Source organism: Alnus glutinosa, chromosome 2 (genome assembly GCF_958979055.1).
Source record: "Alnus glutinosa chromosome 2, dhAlnGlut1.1, whole genome shotgun sequence".
In the NCBI taxonomy this organism is placed as follows: domain Eukaryota; kingdom Viridiplantae; phylum Streptophyta; class Magnoliopsida; order Fagales; family Betulaceae; genus Alnus; species Alnus glutinosa.
This window is the reverse complement of record NC_084887.1, coordinates 22,998,597-23,012,806: the sequence shown is the minus strand read 5'-3', so window position 1 is coordinate 23,012,806 and position 14,210 is coordinate 22,998,597. Positions and strand designations below refer to the sequence as shown.

The 14,210-nt window shown below is 32.2% G+C and overlaps 2 protein-coding genes across 2 annotated transcripts; one reads left to right on the top strand and one right to left on the bottom strand.

Annotated features, from left to right (window-relative positions):
- Positions 1–1,085: 1,085 nt before the first annotated feature.
- Positions 1,086–3,822, top strand: LOC133860187 (uncharacterized). The gene is made up of 2 exons (XM_062295836.1): positions 1,086–1,503; positions 3,749–3,822. Exons 1-2 carry the CDS (start codon positions 1,099–1,101, stop codon positions 3,812–3,814), a joined length of 471 nt encoding a protein of 156 aa, XP_062151820.1. The 5' UTR covers positions 1,086–1,098; the 3' UTR covers positions 3,815–3,822.
- A 3,222-nt stretch (positions 3,823–7,044) lies between these two features.
- On the bottom strand, positions 7,045–9,951 carry LOC133860872 (F-box protein PP2-A13). Its single transcript, XM_062296507.1, has 3 exons — positions 9,612–9,951; positions 9,363–9,481; positions 7,045–7,693 (listed from the first exon to the last, which is right to left on the bottom strand). Exons 1-3 carry the CDS (start codon positions 9,927–9,929, stop codon positions 7,273–7,275), a joined length of 858 nt encoding a protein of 285 aa, XP_062152491.1. The 5' UTR covers positions 9,930–9,951; the 3' UTR covers positions 7,045–7,272.
- Positions 9,952–14,210: the final 4,259 nt, after the last annotated feature.

The following is a 14,210-nucleotide window of genomic DNA, read 5'->3' as shown; positions in this document are numbered from 1 at the left end:
TCTAAGACTCTAACCCTCACCGCCAGCAGCTTTTCCTCTAGATTCTCTCAACCCCTCTCTCAGCCTCTCTCATCCTCTCTCTGTACCAGTAGATCTTGAGGCTTCACATCTACGATTTTCAGTCAAATCTTGAGCATGAGGACGACAACCCATACCACGATTCGCATGCTTCAGCTTCATCGGCTTATGGGTTGTATAAATATATATATTTTTTTGTTATTTACTCTTTGTTCTTTGTTTAGTCGGTTCGGTTCCGCTCCTGTAGAAATAACTCTAAGATTTGAGTGCTTTGTCCAAAAATCTCAAAGGCCTTCCGATTTTTTTGGTGAATCTCTTTTTCTCCTTCATCCTTTTAGCCTATCTTCTGATTTTATTCATCTTCTCTCACTCTTTCTTGCCATATCTCTTGCCCTAAGTCTTGGGTCTAAGATAACTGAGAAAGGCAAAAAAAAAAAATCTTTTTTTCTCATTTATCCATTTTTCAGAAAACAAAGAGCTTTTTCCTTGTTTGATTAATTGATTTGTTTCAATTGTTTGATGTTCGATCATAAATTGATTTTAGGGTTTTATGACAATTTATGTTTGATTTATTATTCATTCTGTTTTATTTAATGCTCTGTATAATATACTATGATTTTTTTTTAAGCTCTCTGTCTATGTTTGGGTTCTGAGAAATTCTAGAAAAACGATACATTCTGATGTTTCATGTTTATCATTTAGGTATTAATGTATGAACATGATGCTATATAATTTTTTAGGTTTGATTTATTATTCATTTTGTTTTATTTAATGCTCTTTATAATATATTATATTTTTTCAGCTCTCTGTCTCTGTTTGGTTTCTGAGAAATTCGGGAAAAATGATACATTTTGATGTTTCATGATTATCATTTAGGTTTTAATTTGTAGTATGAACATGATGCTATTTAAATTTTTAGGTTTGATTTATTATTCATTCTGTTTTATTTAATACTCTGTATATCTTTGTGTAACTGTAGTCTGTGTTTATTATTGTTATGTAGTTTGCTACCACTCTCTGTCCATGGACGAGTTGATAGTTAATGTAGACGAAGGTTCACTTGATGTGAACCTAAATCTGATGAATATTGCATCAGATGATGATGATGGACTTACAAGTCTTGAATCACCTGATGGAGATGCTGTCCAGCATATCCCCAGTGGGAAAAGTGCTTATGCGGCTGAGGAGGTTCATGAGGGTAATGATCCTCAAAAGCATGCTTATGAAAGGAAGCCAAGGAAGAGGACCTCTCCAATTTGGAATGACTTTAAGGAATTACTACAATTTGGTATGAAGAAAGCTCAGTGCATTCACTGTAAATCTATCATTGGCATTCCTGCTTCGGGCGCCACAACTCAATTTCATAGGCACTTGAATAGCTGCATTCCACGCATAGCAGCTAGCAAGAAGCAGAAGGTGATTACATTTGACTCTGATTGTAGCAGTGTGGGCTCCGCATCATGTTTTACTTATGATCATAAGAAGGTACGAGAGCTTGCTTCTCATATGATACTTTACCATGAGTATCCTTTTATGGTAGTGGAACATGTTTTGTTTAACAAGTTTATGAGGGCTAACACTCCTTATTGGCAAAAGATATCACGTGCAACTGCTAAAAGTGATTGTATATCTACCTATGAAATAGAGAAAAAGAAGCTGAAAAATTTGTTGAGAAATGTTAACAAAGTAAACATAATTACTGATATGTGGACCTCAGGTCAGAGAGTGTCTTATATGGTAGTTACATGTCATTTTGTTGATTCTTGGTGGCATTTACAAAAACGTGTTTTGAACTTTTTTAATGTCTCACCCCCTCATAGTGGTGTTATAATTGCTGATGCACTTCAAAAGAGTTTCATTGAGTGGGAAATTGAGAATAAGGTATCTACAATAACAGTAGACAATGCAAGAAACAATGATGTGGCCATTCGAATTTTAAAAGATGATTTTTCTTTGAAAAAGACATTAGCTGTTAAGGGACAACTCTTTCATGTACGTTGCTGTGCTCATATTACTAATCTGTTGGTGCAAGATGGTATTAGCCAAATTGGAGATATTGTGGATTGTGTTAGGGATGGTATAAAGTATATAGTTGCATCGGAGGGTAGGTTGAAGCAATTTTCTGAAATTGCAAAGCAGTTACAATTGTCCTATAAGAAACTGATTTTAAATGTTTCTACTAGGTGAATAACACTTATATGATATTGTCTACTGCATTAGAGTTTAGGGAGGTGTTCCCAAGGTATGAAGATAGGGATCAAAGCTTTCGTTGGGTGCCAAGTGTTGATGATTGGATTAAAGTTGAGAATGTTTGTCATGTTTTAGAGGTTTTTAATGAGGTGACAAAGATAGTATCAGGGAATAATTACCCAACTTCTAATTTATTTCTTCCTGAGGTTTGGAGAATAAGAGATGTGTTGGGTAAAAAATCTAAGGATGCCAATGTTTATGTAAGAACAATGGCAGAAAAAATGTATTTGAAATTTGATAAATACTGGGGGGAATGCAATCTGCTCATGGCTATTAGTGCTGTTTTGGATCCAAAGTTTAAGTTGAAACTTGTACAATTTTGTTTTCCTGAAATTTATGAAGAGCCCGAAGCCACTAGAAATGTTGAAAAGGTACATAGTATCTTAAATGAGTTGTATGGTGAGTATGTTGATGCCCACAACTTATCTGTTGCCCCAAACCGTGGGCATCAAAGTAATTCTAATTCTGCTTCATCTTCAAGTAATGGTTCATTTAGTGGTGTTCAAAGGAGCACTAAAAGTGGAATGGCTATGTTTAACTCTTTTGTAAAAAGTGTTGATACCTTTCAACCTGTGAAGTCGGATCTGGAAATATATTTGGAAGAAGATGTTTATATCTGTGATGAGGGTGCTGATTTGAAGTTTGATGCTTTGGAGTGGTGGAAATCCAATCAACTTAAGTACCGCATTTTATCTAAGATGGCACGGGACATCCTTTCAATTCCTATCACTACAGTGAGTTCGGAATCAACATTTTAATGCTGGTGGAATGATCATTGATCCCTATCATGCATCTTTATCTACTAAAACTGTTGAGATTCTGCTGTGTGGAGCTGATTGGGTTCGAGCACTACATGGACTTATTAAATCTTCTAATGTGAGTATTATAATTTGTAGGTGTGTTGCTAAATGAGTTTATTTTTTCCCTTAAATAAATAGTAAGTTAGTAACCAATGTTCTTTGTTTTTTTGTAGTTGGATGAACCTTCTTTGGTGGAGATTGACTTGCCTTAGTGCTGGATTGTGGAGTATTTCTTTTGTTATAGTTAATGAGATCAAATTCTAATATATTTTTTATTTATTTATTTTGTTATTCTGTACTTTGCCTTGAAAAAAATAACTCATCTACTTTTTTGTTTGGTTTAAGCAGATACTTGGTATGAAAGTGGATTGGAACTATTCTGGAAGTGTTGTATTTGGAGAAGTTTTTGTCAGTATTTTGTGTGTTGCTAAAAGAGTTTATTTTTTCCCTTAAATAAATAGTAAGTTAGTAACCAATGTTCTTTGTTTTTTTTTTTTTTTTTGTAGTTGGATGAACCTTCTTTGGTGGAAATTGACTTACCTTAGTGCTGGATTGTGGAGTATTTTCTTTGTTATAGTTAATGAAATCAAATTCTAATATATTTTTTATTTATTTATTTTGCTATTCTGTACTTTGCCTTAAAAAAATAACTCATATACTTTTTTGTTTGGTTTAAGCAGATACTTGGTATGGAAGTGGATTGGAACTATTCTGGAAGTGTTGTATTTGGAGGAAGTTTTTGTTAGTATTTTGTGTGTTGTTAAATGAGTTTATTTTTTCCCTTAAATAAATAGTAAGTTAGTAACCAATGTTCTTTGTTTTTTTGTAGTTGGATGAACCTTCTTTGGTGGAAATTGACTTACCTTAATGCTGGATTGTGGAGCATTTTATTTGTTATAGTTAATGAAACCAAATTCTAATATATATATATATATATATATATATATATATATATATTTTATTTTGCTATTCTATACTTTGCCTTGAAAAAAATAACTCATCTATTTTTTTGTTTGGTTTAAGCAGATACTTGGTATGGAAGTGGATTGGAACTATTCTGGAAGTGTTGTATTTGGGGGAAGTTTTTGTTAGTATTTTGTAAGCTCATGGTAAGTTGATTATACTTTATTTAATGGTAATTTTAGACTCATTTATACACTGGTTATACATTGATTATGTTCTGTTTACATGCTTTTTTTTTTATTATTATTATAATTATTAATTTCTTACTAATTTTTTCTTTTTCTCTTGTAAATGTGTAATAAACAGGTGAAGAAGTTAATCCTTGCCTCCTGGGGGATTTGCTGCACTGCCATAGTGCCATGTATTTGAACTTGTTTATTTTGTAAGCTTGACAATTGGACTTAATTTTTTTTAATGCTTGTGTTATGTAGTGTAGACTGTGTAGTTTACTAGTTTATGTTATTTTGTGTATGTTAAGATGTTATATTGTTAGCTTGAAGCTTTGCAAGCTGGCAGCCTTGGTAGGTTAACTATTGACTAGTTTTTGTTGGAATTCTTGAGATGGAGACTATCCATCCACATGGAAATGCTACTGGATTTGTTTTTGTGAATGCTAGACTTGCTAGTTTATTGTTAGAAATTAGAACTTAGATAACTTAGATTTCTAGTTCATGTTGTTTTCTATGTTTGTATATTTGGATGTTTTGGAAATTTGAAAATCTTGAAAATCTTGTTAGCTTAAAGCTTGGATAGATCATTGATGGATACTTGGATGTGTTGGAAAATTGCAATACTTGGAATTCTTGAGAATTCTTGTATATTGCCTTTTTTTTAATGTTGGAACTCTTGAGAATGTGTAATCTAGAATTTGTTGTTGAATGTTGGCTTTATGAAGTCATTGAAGTGAGTTGTAACTTGTAAGTTTTAATTTGTTGTTGTAGTTTGTAATTTTTAATTTGTATTTTGTAAGTTGTAATTTGTAAATTAATGTAATTTGTTATTTGGAAGTTGTTGTAAATTTGTAATTTGTAATTTGTAAGTTTTAAGTTGTAAATTGTAAGTTTTAAGTTTAAATATTAAGTTGTAGGAATTTCTTGTTGAATGTTGGCTTTATGAAGTGAGTTGTAACTTGTAAGTTTTAATTTGTTGTTTGTAGTTTGTAATTTTTAATTTGTATTTTGTAAGTTGTAATTTGTAAATTAATGTAATTTGTTATTTGGAAGTTATTGTAATTTGTAATTTGTAAGTTTTAAGTTTAAATATTAAGTTGTAAGTTTGATAGCTTGTTAACATTATGAATGTTTGAATCAATGTAAAACTTCCAATGTTTCGGTTTAAATTTACATGTTTTAAATTGCTTTAAAATTGAATGTTAAAAACTTGAAATGCTTGTTATAATGGCTTGAAAGTACCCAAAAAAAACCCGAGCTCGAGCTCGTTCATTTCAAAAATATGTAACGAGTTTGAGCCGAGTTCGAACTTCAAAAATCCTTAACGAGCCGAGCTTCGAACAGAATTTTCAAAATTTTTCGAGCTCACGAGTCGAGTTCAAACAGGCTAAAAAAAATTCGAGCAGGTCCAAAAAAGCTCGAACTCGGCTCGACTCGGTTCATTTACAGCCCTAAGTGTCAGCAAGCTATATTGACGTAAGTCCTCCAGAGGAGCTACTTAGAGCCTCTTCAGCAAAGGCATCAATAACACGTTCTGATGCAGCTCGAATAAATGACTTACTAAAGCTCGAATAAATGACTTACTAAAGTGTCGTCAACAAACAAGTCCTAACTCGATAGGTTATACAATTTGTTTCGGTCGAAGGAAAGTGCTATTCACATTTATGCTATATTTTAAAATGATTAATCGATCATTTATGTGAACACTAATGTGATACATAGTATCTATGTAAAATCATCATAATTCATTCATTCAACTGGAGGCTTAACTTTTGGTAGTAACATCACTCTTTTTTTTTCTTTTTTTTTTTGGAGATAATAAAAAATATAAAATGTTTTTAACGACGTGACTTTGTGCATATATTCTGTTAATTTCTTGGACAAAAAAGTGACAAAAAATGGAGTAAAAAATTCGGCAAAACTTGTGAGGTTAATGGATGGAAATACTTAAACACCCAAAGGTCCATGGAAGTCTCACACCTGCCGCACAAATTTATTATTAATTTTTTATTTTGGTAAATAGACACACAGAGATTGAATGTTCCTAAGTAGTCATATCGAGTTTTGGCCGGAGAAAAGTTACTGATATCGGTGAAGAAGACAAGCTCGACACTCTTACTTTCATACTCTCCTATTCATGTTAAGGTGACTTTTAAAATCGTTATTAGATTAAAATTTAATAATAATTAAATCTTAATTTAATGCTGATTTTAAAAATTACGTCAAAAGTTTTGAGAATAAGAATGTGTGTAGCATTACTTTGTAATGATATGGGCAACATGGGTGTTTTTCGATCACTACAAGGGTGGTAACCACTAACCATCAGATTAAAATCTCTGGTAATTTGCTTTCTAAATTACTAGCAATTGTGAGAGAGCTCATATAAAACCCACATGTCCAGGTAAGTGATTGGACAACTCAAAATTTATTTAAGTAAGAGAGTCTTATAGGAGCTCTCTCATAATCATTACATAAATTGCTAGCAATTTGGACTCCAAATTGCTGAAAATTAATCTCAATCCATGACCACCCCAAAGTGTAGCTCGCTTGAAATTAACCATTTCCATAATCCACGCCAAAACAAGAAAGATAAAAGGCCAAATTACACTTACCATATTTAAACTTTTTTCTAATCAATTGCAAATATTCTTCGAACTTTAAAAAGTTGCAATTGCCCTCCTAAACTATTAGCCTCTTTCACTTAGCCCTGCGGTTAGGGTTTTTCGTTAAATAAAAAACGAAAAATAGCTCACGGGGTAGATGATAATAATGCCCCAAATTCTCTATTAGAATTTTTAGCTAGTAGACAATTCACACTAAATCTTGTTGTAAACAATCAAACAGACCAGTAAACAATTCACACTGCCCCAATTTTCCTTTACAACGAGACAGGCTTTAACAATATTGTTGCTAAATGAGTAACAAAGACCACCAAAGAATAACATTTGAAAAAAAAAAAAAAAAAAAAAAGAACAAATCTACTACTTTACGGATTTCTGTTAGTGCTGCCCAAACTCGATCTGTGCAACGTGTCAGCAGCAGGTGCCATTAAAATTAGCTGAAATTAAAGCCTAAAACTGCTTTAATCTTTCTCTAATCTCACTTGGACGTATCATCACGGAGTCTACACAAAGACCACCTTTGGTGTGTGTGCAATCAATCTGGATCATCGAAAAGTTGACCTTGGTGGGCGTGTTAGGGTCGTCGACAACGAAGTCACCCACATGATAATCAACCCAGTTGCCTGCTCCATGCAAATAACATTCTGAAATCGAACGCTGACCGTTGGATGCTGATAGCTGGAACCGGACAGGTTTAAGGTCCCAACCATGTACTTGATCAACGTTACAGACCCTCCGACCAAATCTATTGGAGGCTTTGCCAAGCTGAAGCCTGAAGAATAGCCCATACTTCCCCTGGGGAAACTCCAACTCTATCTCTCCAACTATTTCAACCCACCAAATTTGTTGAAGGTATGCAATTGTGTGGAATCTACGCATCAAAGAAAATGATAATTTAATCATCCAAAAGTTTTAGTTTAATAAAAACTGATCGTTTAATATAATATATCTGACGTTGCTATGGAATCAAAAAGAGAGAACAAGGCAAAATCAAGACACAAATTTACGTGGTTCGACAATGTGTTTACGTTCACAGGTGTTCGGATATATTTCAATATATGTTTAAAATTACAGCATATCATACTTATAAGAAAATCCTAATTGTATGGACGTATTTTAAAAAATTCCAAAATACCATGTACTGTACTAAGAGAACGTTGCCCCCTACCCCCATAACTTACCCCGACAACTGGCATCTATACTAGCATATCGCATTACTCTTTATACCTGAGAGAATATGAGACACTTGTTCCAACATGTAACATGCGGGTCAATTTAAATTTCCTTGTAGGAAATGTGTTCTAATGAAATTTGTGTTAACCATTTTTATGAATTTATGATGTCAAGTTTACAATTATTAAATTTAGTGGGAGTCATATTTTTCTTTTGAAAGAAAGAGTCATTAGCTATCCCTAGATTAGTTAATGAAGAAAAGTTAGTACACAGTTTGGGCAACATGTTAAGATAAGATTGCAAGAGAAAGTGACAACAAACTCTATTTATTATACAATGTTTCGCGTTTTAAATTAAAAAATGCAGTTTGACACGGCATCCAAACACTCCTTAAATATTTTTTTTATTGGGTTGAGATAAATGAATGTATAAAACAGAGGAAATTATATATTCATAGCTTGAAATGCTTCAACCTGTTGGACGATTAATTAATCCCACAAAAAGGTTGAACATTTTGCAATAAAATATATTTTTTAATATTAATTTTATGTCATTCTCAAGACAAGGCAAATCTAACAAGAAAATGGATTAGAGGGAAAAGAATACTTTGGCCAAAAGGCAAGTTATCGAATAAATAAATAGAATTGAAAACTACTTAATTTGAAATATGAACAAGTGTTAATTTGTGGGTCGTTATTCTAGAGTGCAAATGCTTGCACTCTTTCTCATGCTTGTGAGTCTGTGACATATTATATATTGTCATGTGGAAGGCAAAGGTAAATTCAATTAAAATATTATTAGAATTTGAAAAATTATGTTTTTTTTTTTTTTTTTTTTAATCTCCCGATCTTAGGATATACAAAGAAAAAAGAATTCCATTTGACTATAATAGAATTTTGAAAGGGATAAAGCAAAATTATTGTTGTATAAAAATATATATATAAAATAAAGCAAGGACTTTTTCATTGTCAATGTTTTTATTAACTTTCTGCTTGGCATGCAGTACTTTTTGGTTACTTTTGCCTAAAACAAAAAGTATTTATAATAACTATCTGCAATTTATTTTTATTTTTTGTTTTTTAAATAAATTTTATGCCAATAGAAAGGGGATTTTGTTGAGAGAAATTTACTAATTAAAACTTCTAAAGAGAAGTTATGATCATGGTTTCTAGATCATCTTGAAAGCCAAAATAAAAATAAAATCAGTCTTTAGAAACAAACCCAGATCCGGGAAGAATTAAAAACTTGAATAACTACGAAATTGGTCTTCCAATGAGCAAGAAGAGCCATTGATATATATATATATATATATATATATATATATATATCCAATAAAAACAGTAACATAAAATAGAATCTGTGATCACCTGGACTCCCCAGTTGGAATGAAATTCCAGTATCTTCGATCATCTATCCCCGTTATCCTCAATGCCTTGGACGAAATTGAGATACAAAGCTTACCGCTTCTTTTGTCCAACCACACTTCCTAAGCAAAAAAGATTTTTCTTAAGTTATTCTTTTTTAAAACAACCATCTACACTGATCAAGTTGGTTCATTTTGTTGCTAATCAGTCATCAGTGACCGGAGAGAGAGAGAGAGAGAGAGAGAGGTGTACCTTGGTGGCATTATCAAAGCGATTGGGTCGGCACAATCTTGCATAAATCTCTTTCTTAACCAACTTCTGGGGGTCTTCATGAAGAATTTTAGTGACGAGAAACTTGTAATTTGAAGGCAACTTCGACTCCCACAAAAAATCAGCCCAAGAAGCGCCACGGAAAGCCCGGTTCAATCGTGCCAATTTACAGATCTCCGGTGGATCCAAGTACATGAGAATGGATGAGATACAATTCTCCGGCACGTCACCAAGACTGGGTTTCGTTGGAGGACAGCCTCCATTACTCCCTGCCGCAAACCCAGAGAAACCAGCCCCCATAAACAAGAACAAAGATCCCACCCCCCACACCTCCACCCCCGCCCCCCCCCCCCCCCCCCCAAAAAAAAAAAAAAAAAAACGAACCCAAGTTTATTACGATAAGGGGTTTACAGGTAGAGAAGGAGGTTATGAATTAGATGAGGCACAGGGTGAGAAAGAGGTGATGGTGCTGCCATTTTTCATGTAAAGGAGGCAGAGTTCTTAGGCAGAGAGAGAGATTAAGAACAAAAAAATGGCATAAAGTAAAGCTTCTGAACAAGAAAGTGTATGTGAGTGTGCATGGAATCTGTTTTTGTGGCAATTATCATATTTTATTTTGACACGTTTTAGGGGCGTATGGGAAAAAGAGGGCTAAGCAATGATTCAGAGAAGAATGGAACAAATTCGTAGCTTCGGAGCATTATTATGCTTCAAAAAATAAATAAATAAAATTTTCAAAACTTTCCTTAACTTTCACTCAATTTTGAAACTACCCCTTTAAAGTTTAAAAACTCTCAATTTCACCCTTCAAATTTTTAATTTAACTCAATGTCTTCTCCCTGTTAGCGTTTTTATGTGGCAGAAAAAATAAAATGACCTTTATACCCCCTGAAACTTTATAAAATTCTAAATTTATCCTTAATTTTAAATTAATTTTTTTTTTTAAAAAAAAGTTGACCCATAGCTTTGGATCTGCTAAGCCACAGCAGATACTAGGTCACCTTGTGACCCAGCTGCTGCGGGTCCAGTGATCCACAACAGTGGGTCACCCACGAATCAGCCTACTTTTTTATTTATTTTTTTTTTTTAAAAAAAAAAAAAAAAAAGTGAGAGTATTGTAATCATTCTCAGGCATTCGTTAAGATTTTTTATTAAATATTGAGAAGTGAAATTAAGAGTTTTTAAACTTTGGAGATAGTTCCAAATTGAGTGGAAGTTAGGGGGTTTTGTGAAGTTAAAAAAAAAAATAGATAAAAAAAAAATAAAACCATGGATCACTATCTATTCATTTAAATGGGACTGGGTTTGCACTGAATTCCATTTTCATGTTTTTTTGATTGTGATTGTGATTGATAAAATATAAAATAAATGAATAAAAAACAGGAAAAGGTAGAAATAAAACAAGAAACTAATGTGATTTGACCGTAATAATCTAACAATGATAATTCAGTATTCCTTTTACGTGCCTAATTTTGGCTGCTTTAATCCTTGTTGATAGTTGAACAACAAGCTGTGACACTGATCTCTAATACACATTTGTCATGCTACGTGAGAAATAAGCCTCATCAATAATTAGACCACAATATTGCGAGAGCAGTGAAAATTTTAATTTAATTTATTTTTAATTGAATATGAATATACCATAGTTTGAAGTTCTCATAGAACATAATCATAAAACATAGCATAATAACATTTATATTCTCATATAATTTACACATTTATAGGTGGAAGGGTGAGGATCTGTTTGGGTTTGCAATTTTCAATGATTTAAAAATGTGCGATTTAAAAACAATAATTTGTAAACACTTCAACATTTTTTTGAAAACATAAAAGAATACCATTTTTCAAAATTTTTTTTTTTCATAAATAAATATCATCTTACTAAAATCCTAAAAGTTGCTTTGCTAAAAATAATTTCTTTCATGATTAACACGTTACTGAAAACATAAAAATCATATGACTAAAGCATTTCCTTAGTAAAAAATCATTTCTGGTATTGAATGATTAACACAATAGCTGAATGCTCTAATATCATATTGTAACGCTCTCAAAAGTAATTAATTATGGTAATTAACTCAAAGTGGAGTGTTACTTGTAATGCATCTACACTAATTAACTTGTATTTAATATCTTAAACACTAATTATCTGGAAAAAAAAATATTGGAAAAAATTGAATAATAATAATTTGAGTCAAACTAAAATAAATTCGATAATTTATTCACTATCATCAAATAGAAACACAGAGCTACAAAAGAAACATAACTATAATAATTAACATCATCTAACTAATCTACATAAATCTAACTAGATAAGCCGTTCACTCAACATCTTTAGCCCAGCAAAATGCCCTAATCCCCACTCCATTAAACTTGCTAATCTTCAAAACATGGAAGCACTTCACATATGAAAAAGTAACTGTGTAAGTCCATGACTTAATAAGTAAATTATTACGGAACTTGTTATGCGAGAAGTCTCAGCTATCAAATTGTATTACTTAAACTTTGGAAATTAAGAATGTCATGGGTTTTCCAAAATTGACAAGTGTTGCCTATGCTATTATGCCAATGAGGAAAATGCATTTATTTAAAACAAAGTAAGGATAATTTCAGGAACAATTAACATATTTTTTAATGCATAAATCATGTTAGTTGAAATCTTATACATAATATACTATATATGGTTTATTCGTGCCCTACCCATTCTTGATAGGGTTTGCTCTGTCTCGAAGACCTGTAGTACGACACCGGTACTCAATCAAGCACGCATACCGTCATTAACTAATAGCTCGACCAGGTTCGACCCTGGGTAGCCCACACTAATAAAAATGCCATCTATAATGAACACCAATCAAACATAGTTGTACTGATCATCTATAAAATTATTGGATTCAAGGCCATATAATAAACATAAATCTCAAGACCATTTGGTCAAGCCAATATACATATGTGTCTGTCATCCGTACATAACGATCCACATTATATATATTCAATTATTATAAATTATTCCTCATTTGCAATTATAATTGTTTGATAGAAATATTGGGCTCATAACAAGATTCATTTCAAGTAACATCATGTATGGAATATCTAACAATTTATAAAGAATACATATATCGCATTTGTATATTAAAAGAGTTTAACTGTTGTAAGCATGTACTTACCTCGATCGGATGCTCATCCTCAGTCTTGGACATCTTAATATTCACATCATTGCAATCATCCTCTCTAGTGTTAGACATATATCACACTAGAAGTTTTAGTCTTACACGTAGAACCCTAATCAAGCGATGTAAACCCTAACCATGCATTTAAAAGCCATATTTATCCTACTTCATTAGTCCTTGTGGTTTTGGTTATTATCAAATTGCTTATGGTCTTTTCAAGTTATCTTTTTGCTCCTTATGTTTTTCGTCAGTATCAAATAGATTATTCCATCCAATTTCGTACAAATTTCATCTTTTTTTACCCCCCAAAACTCTCATAGAATTAAAATTATACTCCAAATAAAAAAAATTGTTAAAAGATGTATATATATATATATATATATATATATATATATATATATATATATATATATATTGTAGTTTAATTTTGTTTTTTAGGCAATATTTTTGGGGTATAATTGTAATTTTGTAAGAGCTTCTTAAAAATAAATCTAAATAAAATTGGATGGAATTATGATCTTTGCTTGCAAAGCATATTAGTAGAGAAGTCAATTAGGAAACAGCTCAATATTAGCAAAGGATAGATTACATGCCCTAATGACTAATGACTAGTTGGTCTCTCGTGCTCTGCGACAATTATTTCAAGTGCATGTGTTTTCAAGTTAGTAAAGATTAGGATGGTGGTTGAATCACTTTAAGAATTTTTTGAAGTGATTAGGTATATATATGTTAGGCATGATGAAAATTTTCATGCTTAATCAATGTAAATCACCTTAATTCTCCTGCTGCCCGCATGTAAGTATTATTTATAATAATAAATAAATAAAGCCATACGCAGTTGATATTAATATATAGCTAAAAAAAATTAGGAAAGTAATTCATGCACAATCCATATTGCACAACTATCTCACAACTAAAATATATGAGGTGGGACTCATGCATGTGAATCCCACTTAATGTGTTTTAGGGTTGTGAAATAGTTGTGCAAGGATCGTAATTTTATCATTTTTCTTGACGGGAAACATGAATCATTTGTAGCAAGTCTGTGAATGTGTCACTGAGTCAGCACGCCTACGGACCCACGTTTGTGTTCATGGACACCTGAAACACGTGTCAAAGAGTCAAAGAGACAGATTAATTTGAACCATAAACCAACAAAGTTGATTAGACCTAATAACCAACTTGTTTGATTTTATAATTAGTTGTTGTCTCGTGGTTGTTATTGCTGATCATAAAATCCAAACTGCTCTCAGCATCGGCATTGCCCTTCAAATTGCATTCACATCACATTCTGAATTCACCAAAATAATTTCCACGTGGTTTGATGTATGTCCAAATGGACCAATATTCTTTCATTCATTCATTTTGTCGCATATTTAGCTATATACCAAATACCAATAAGAACAAAATTAGCTAT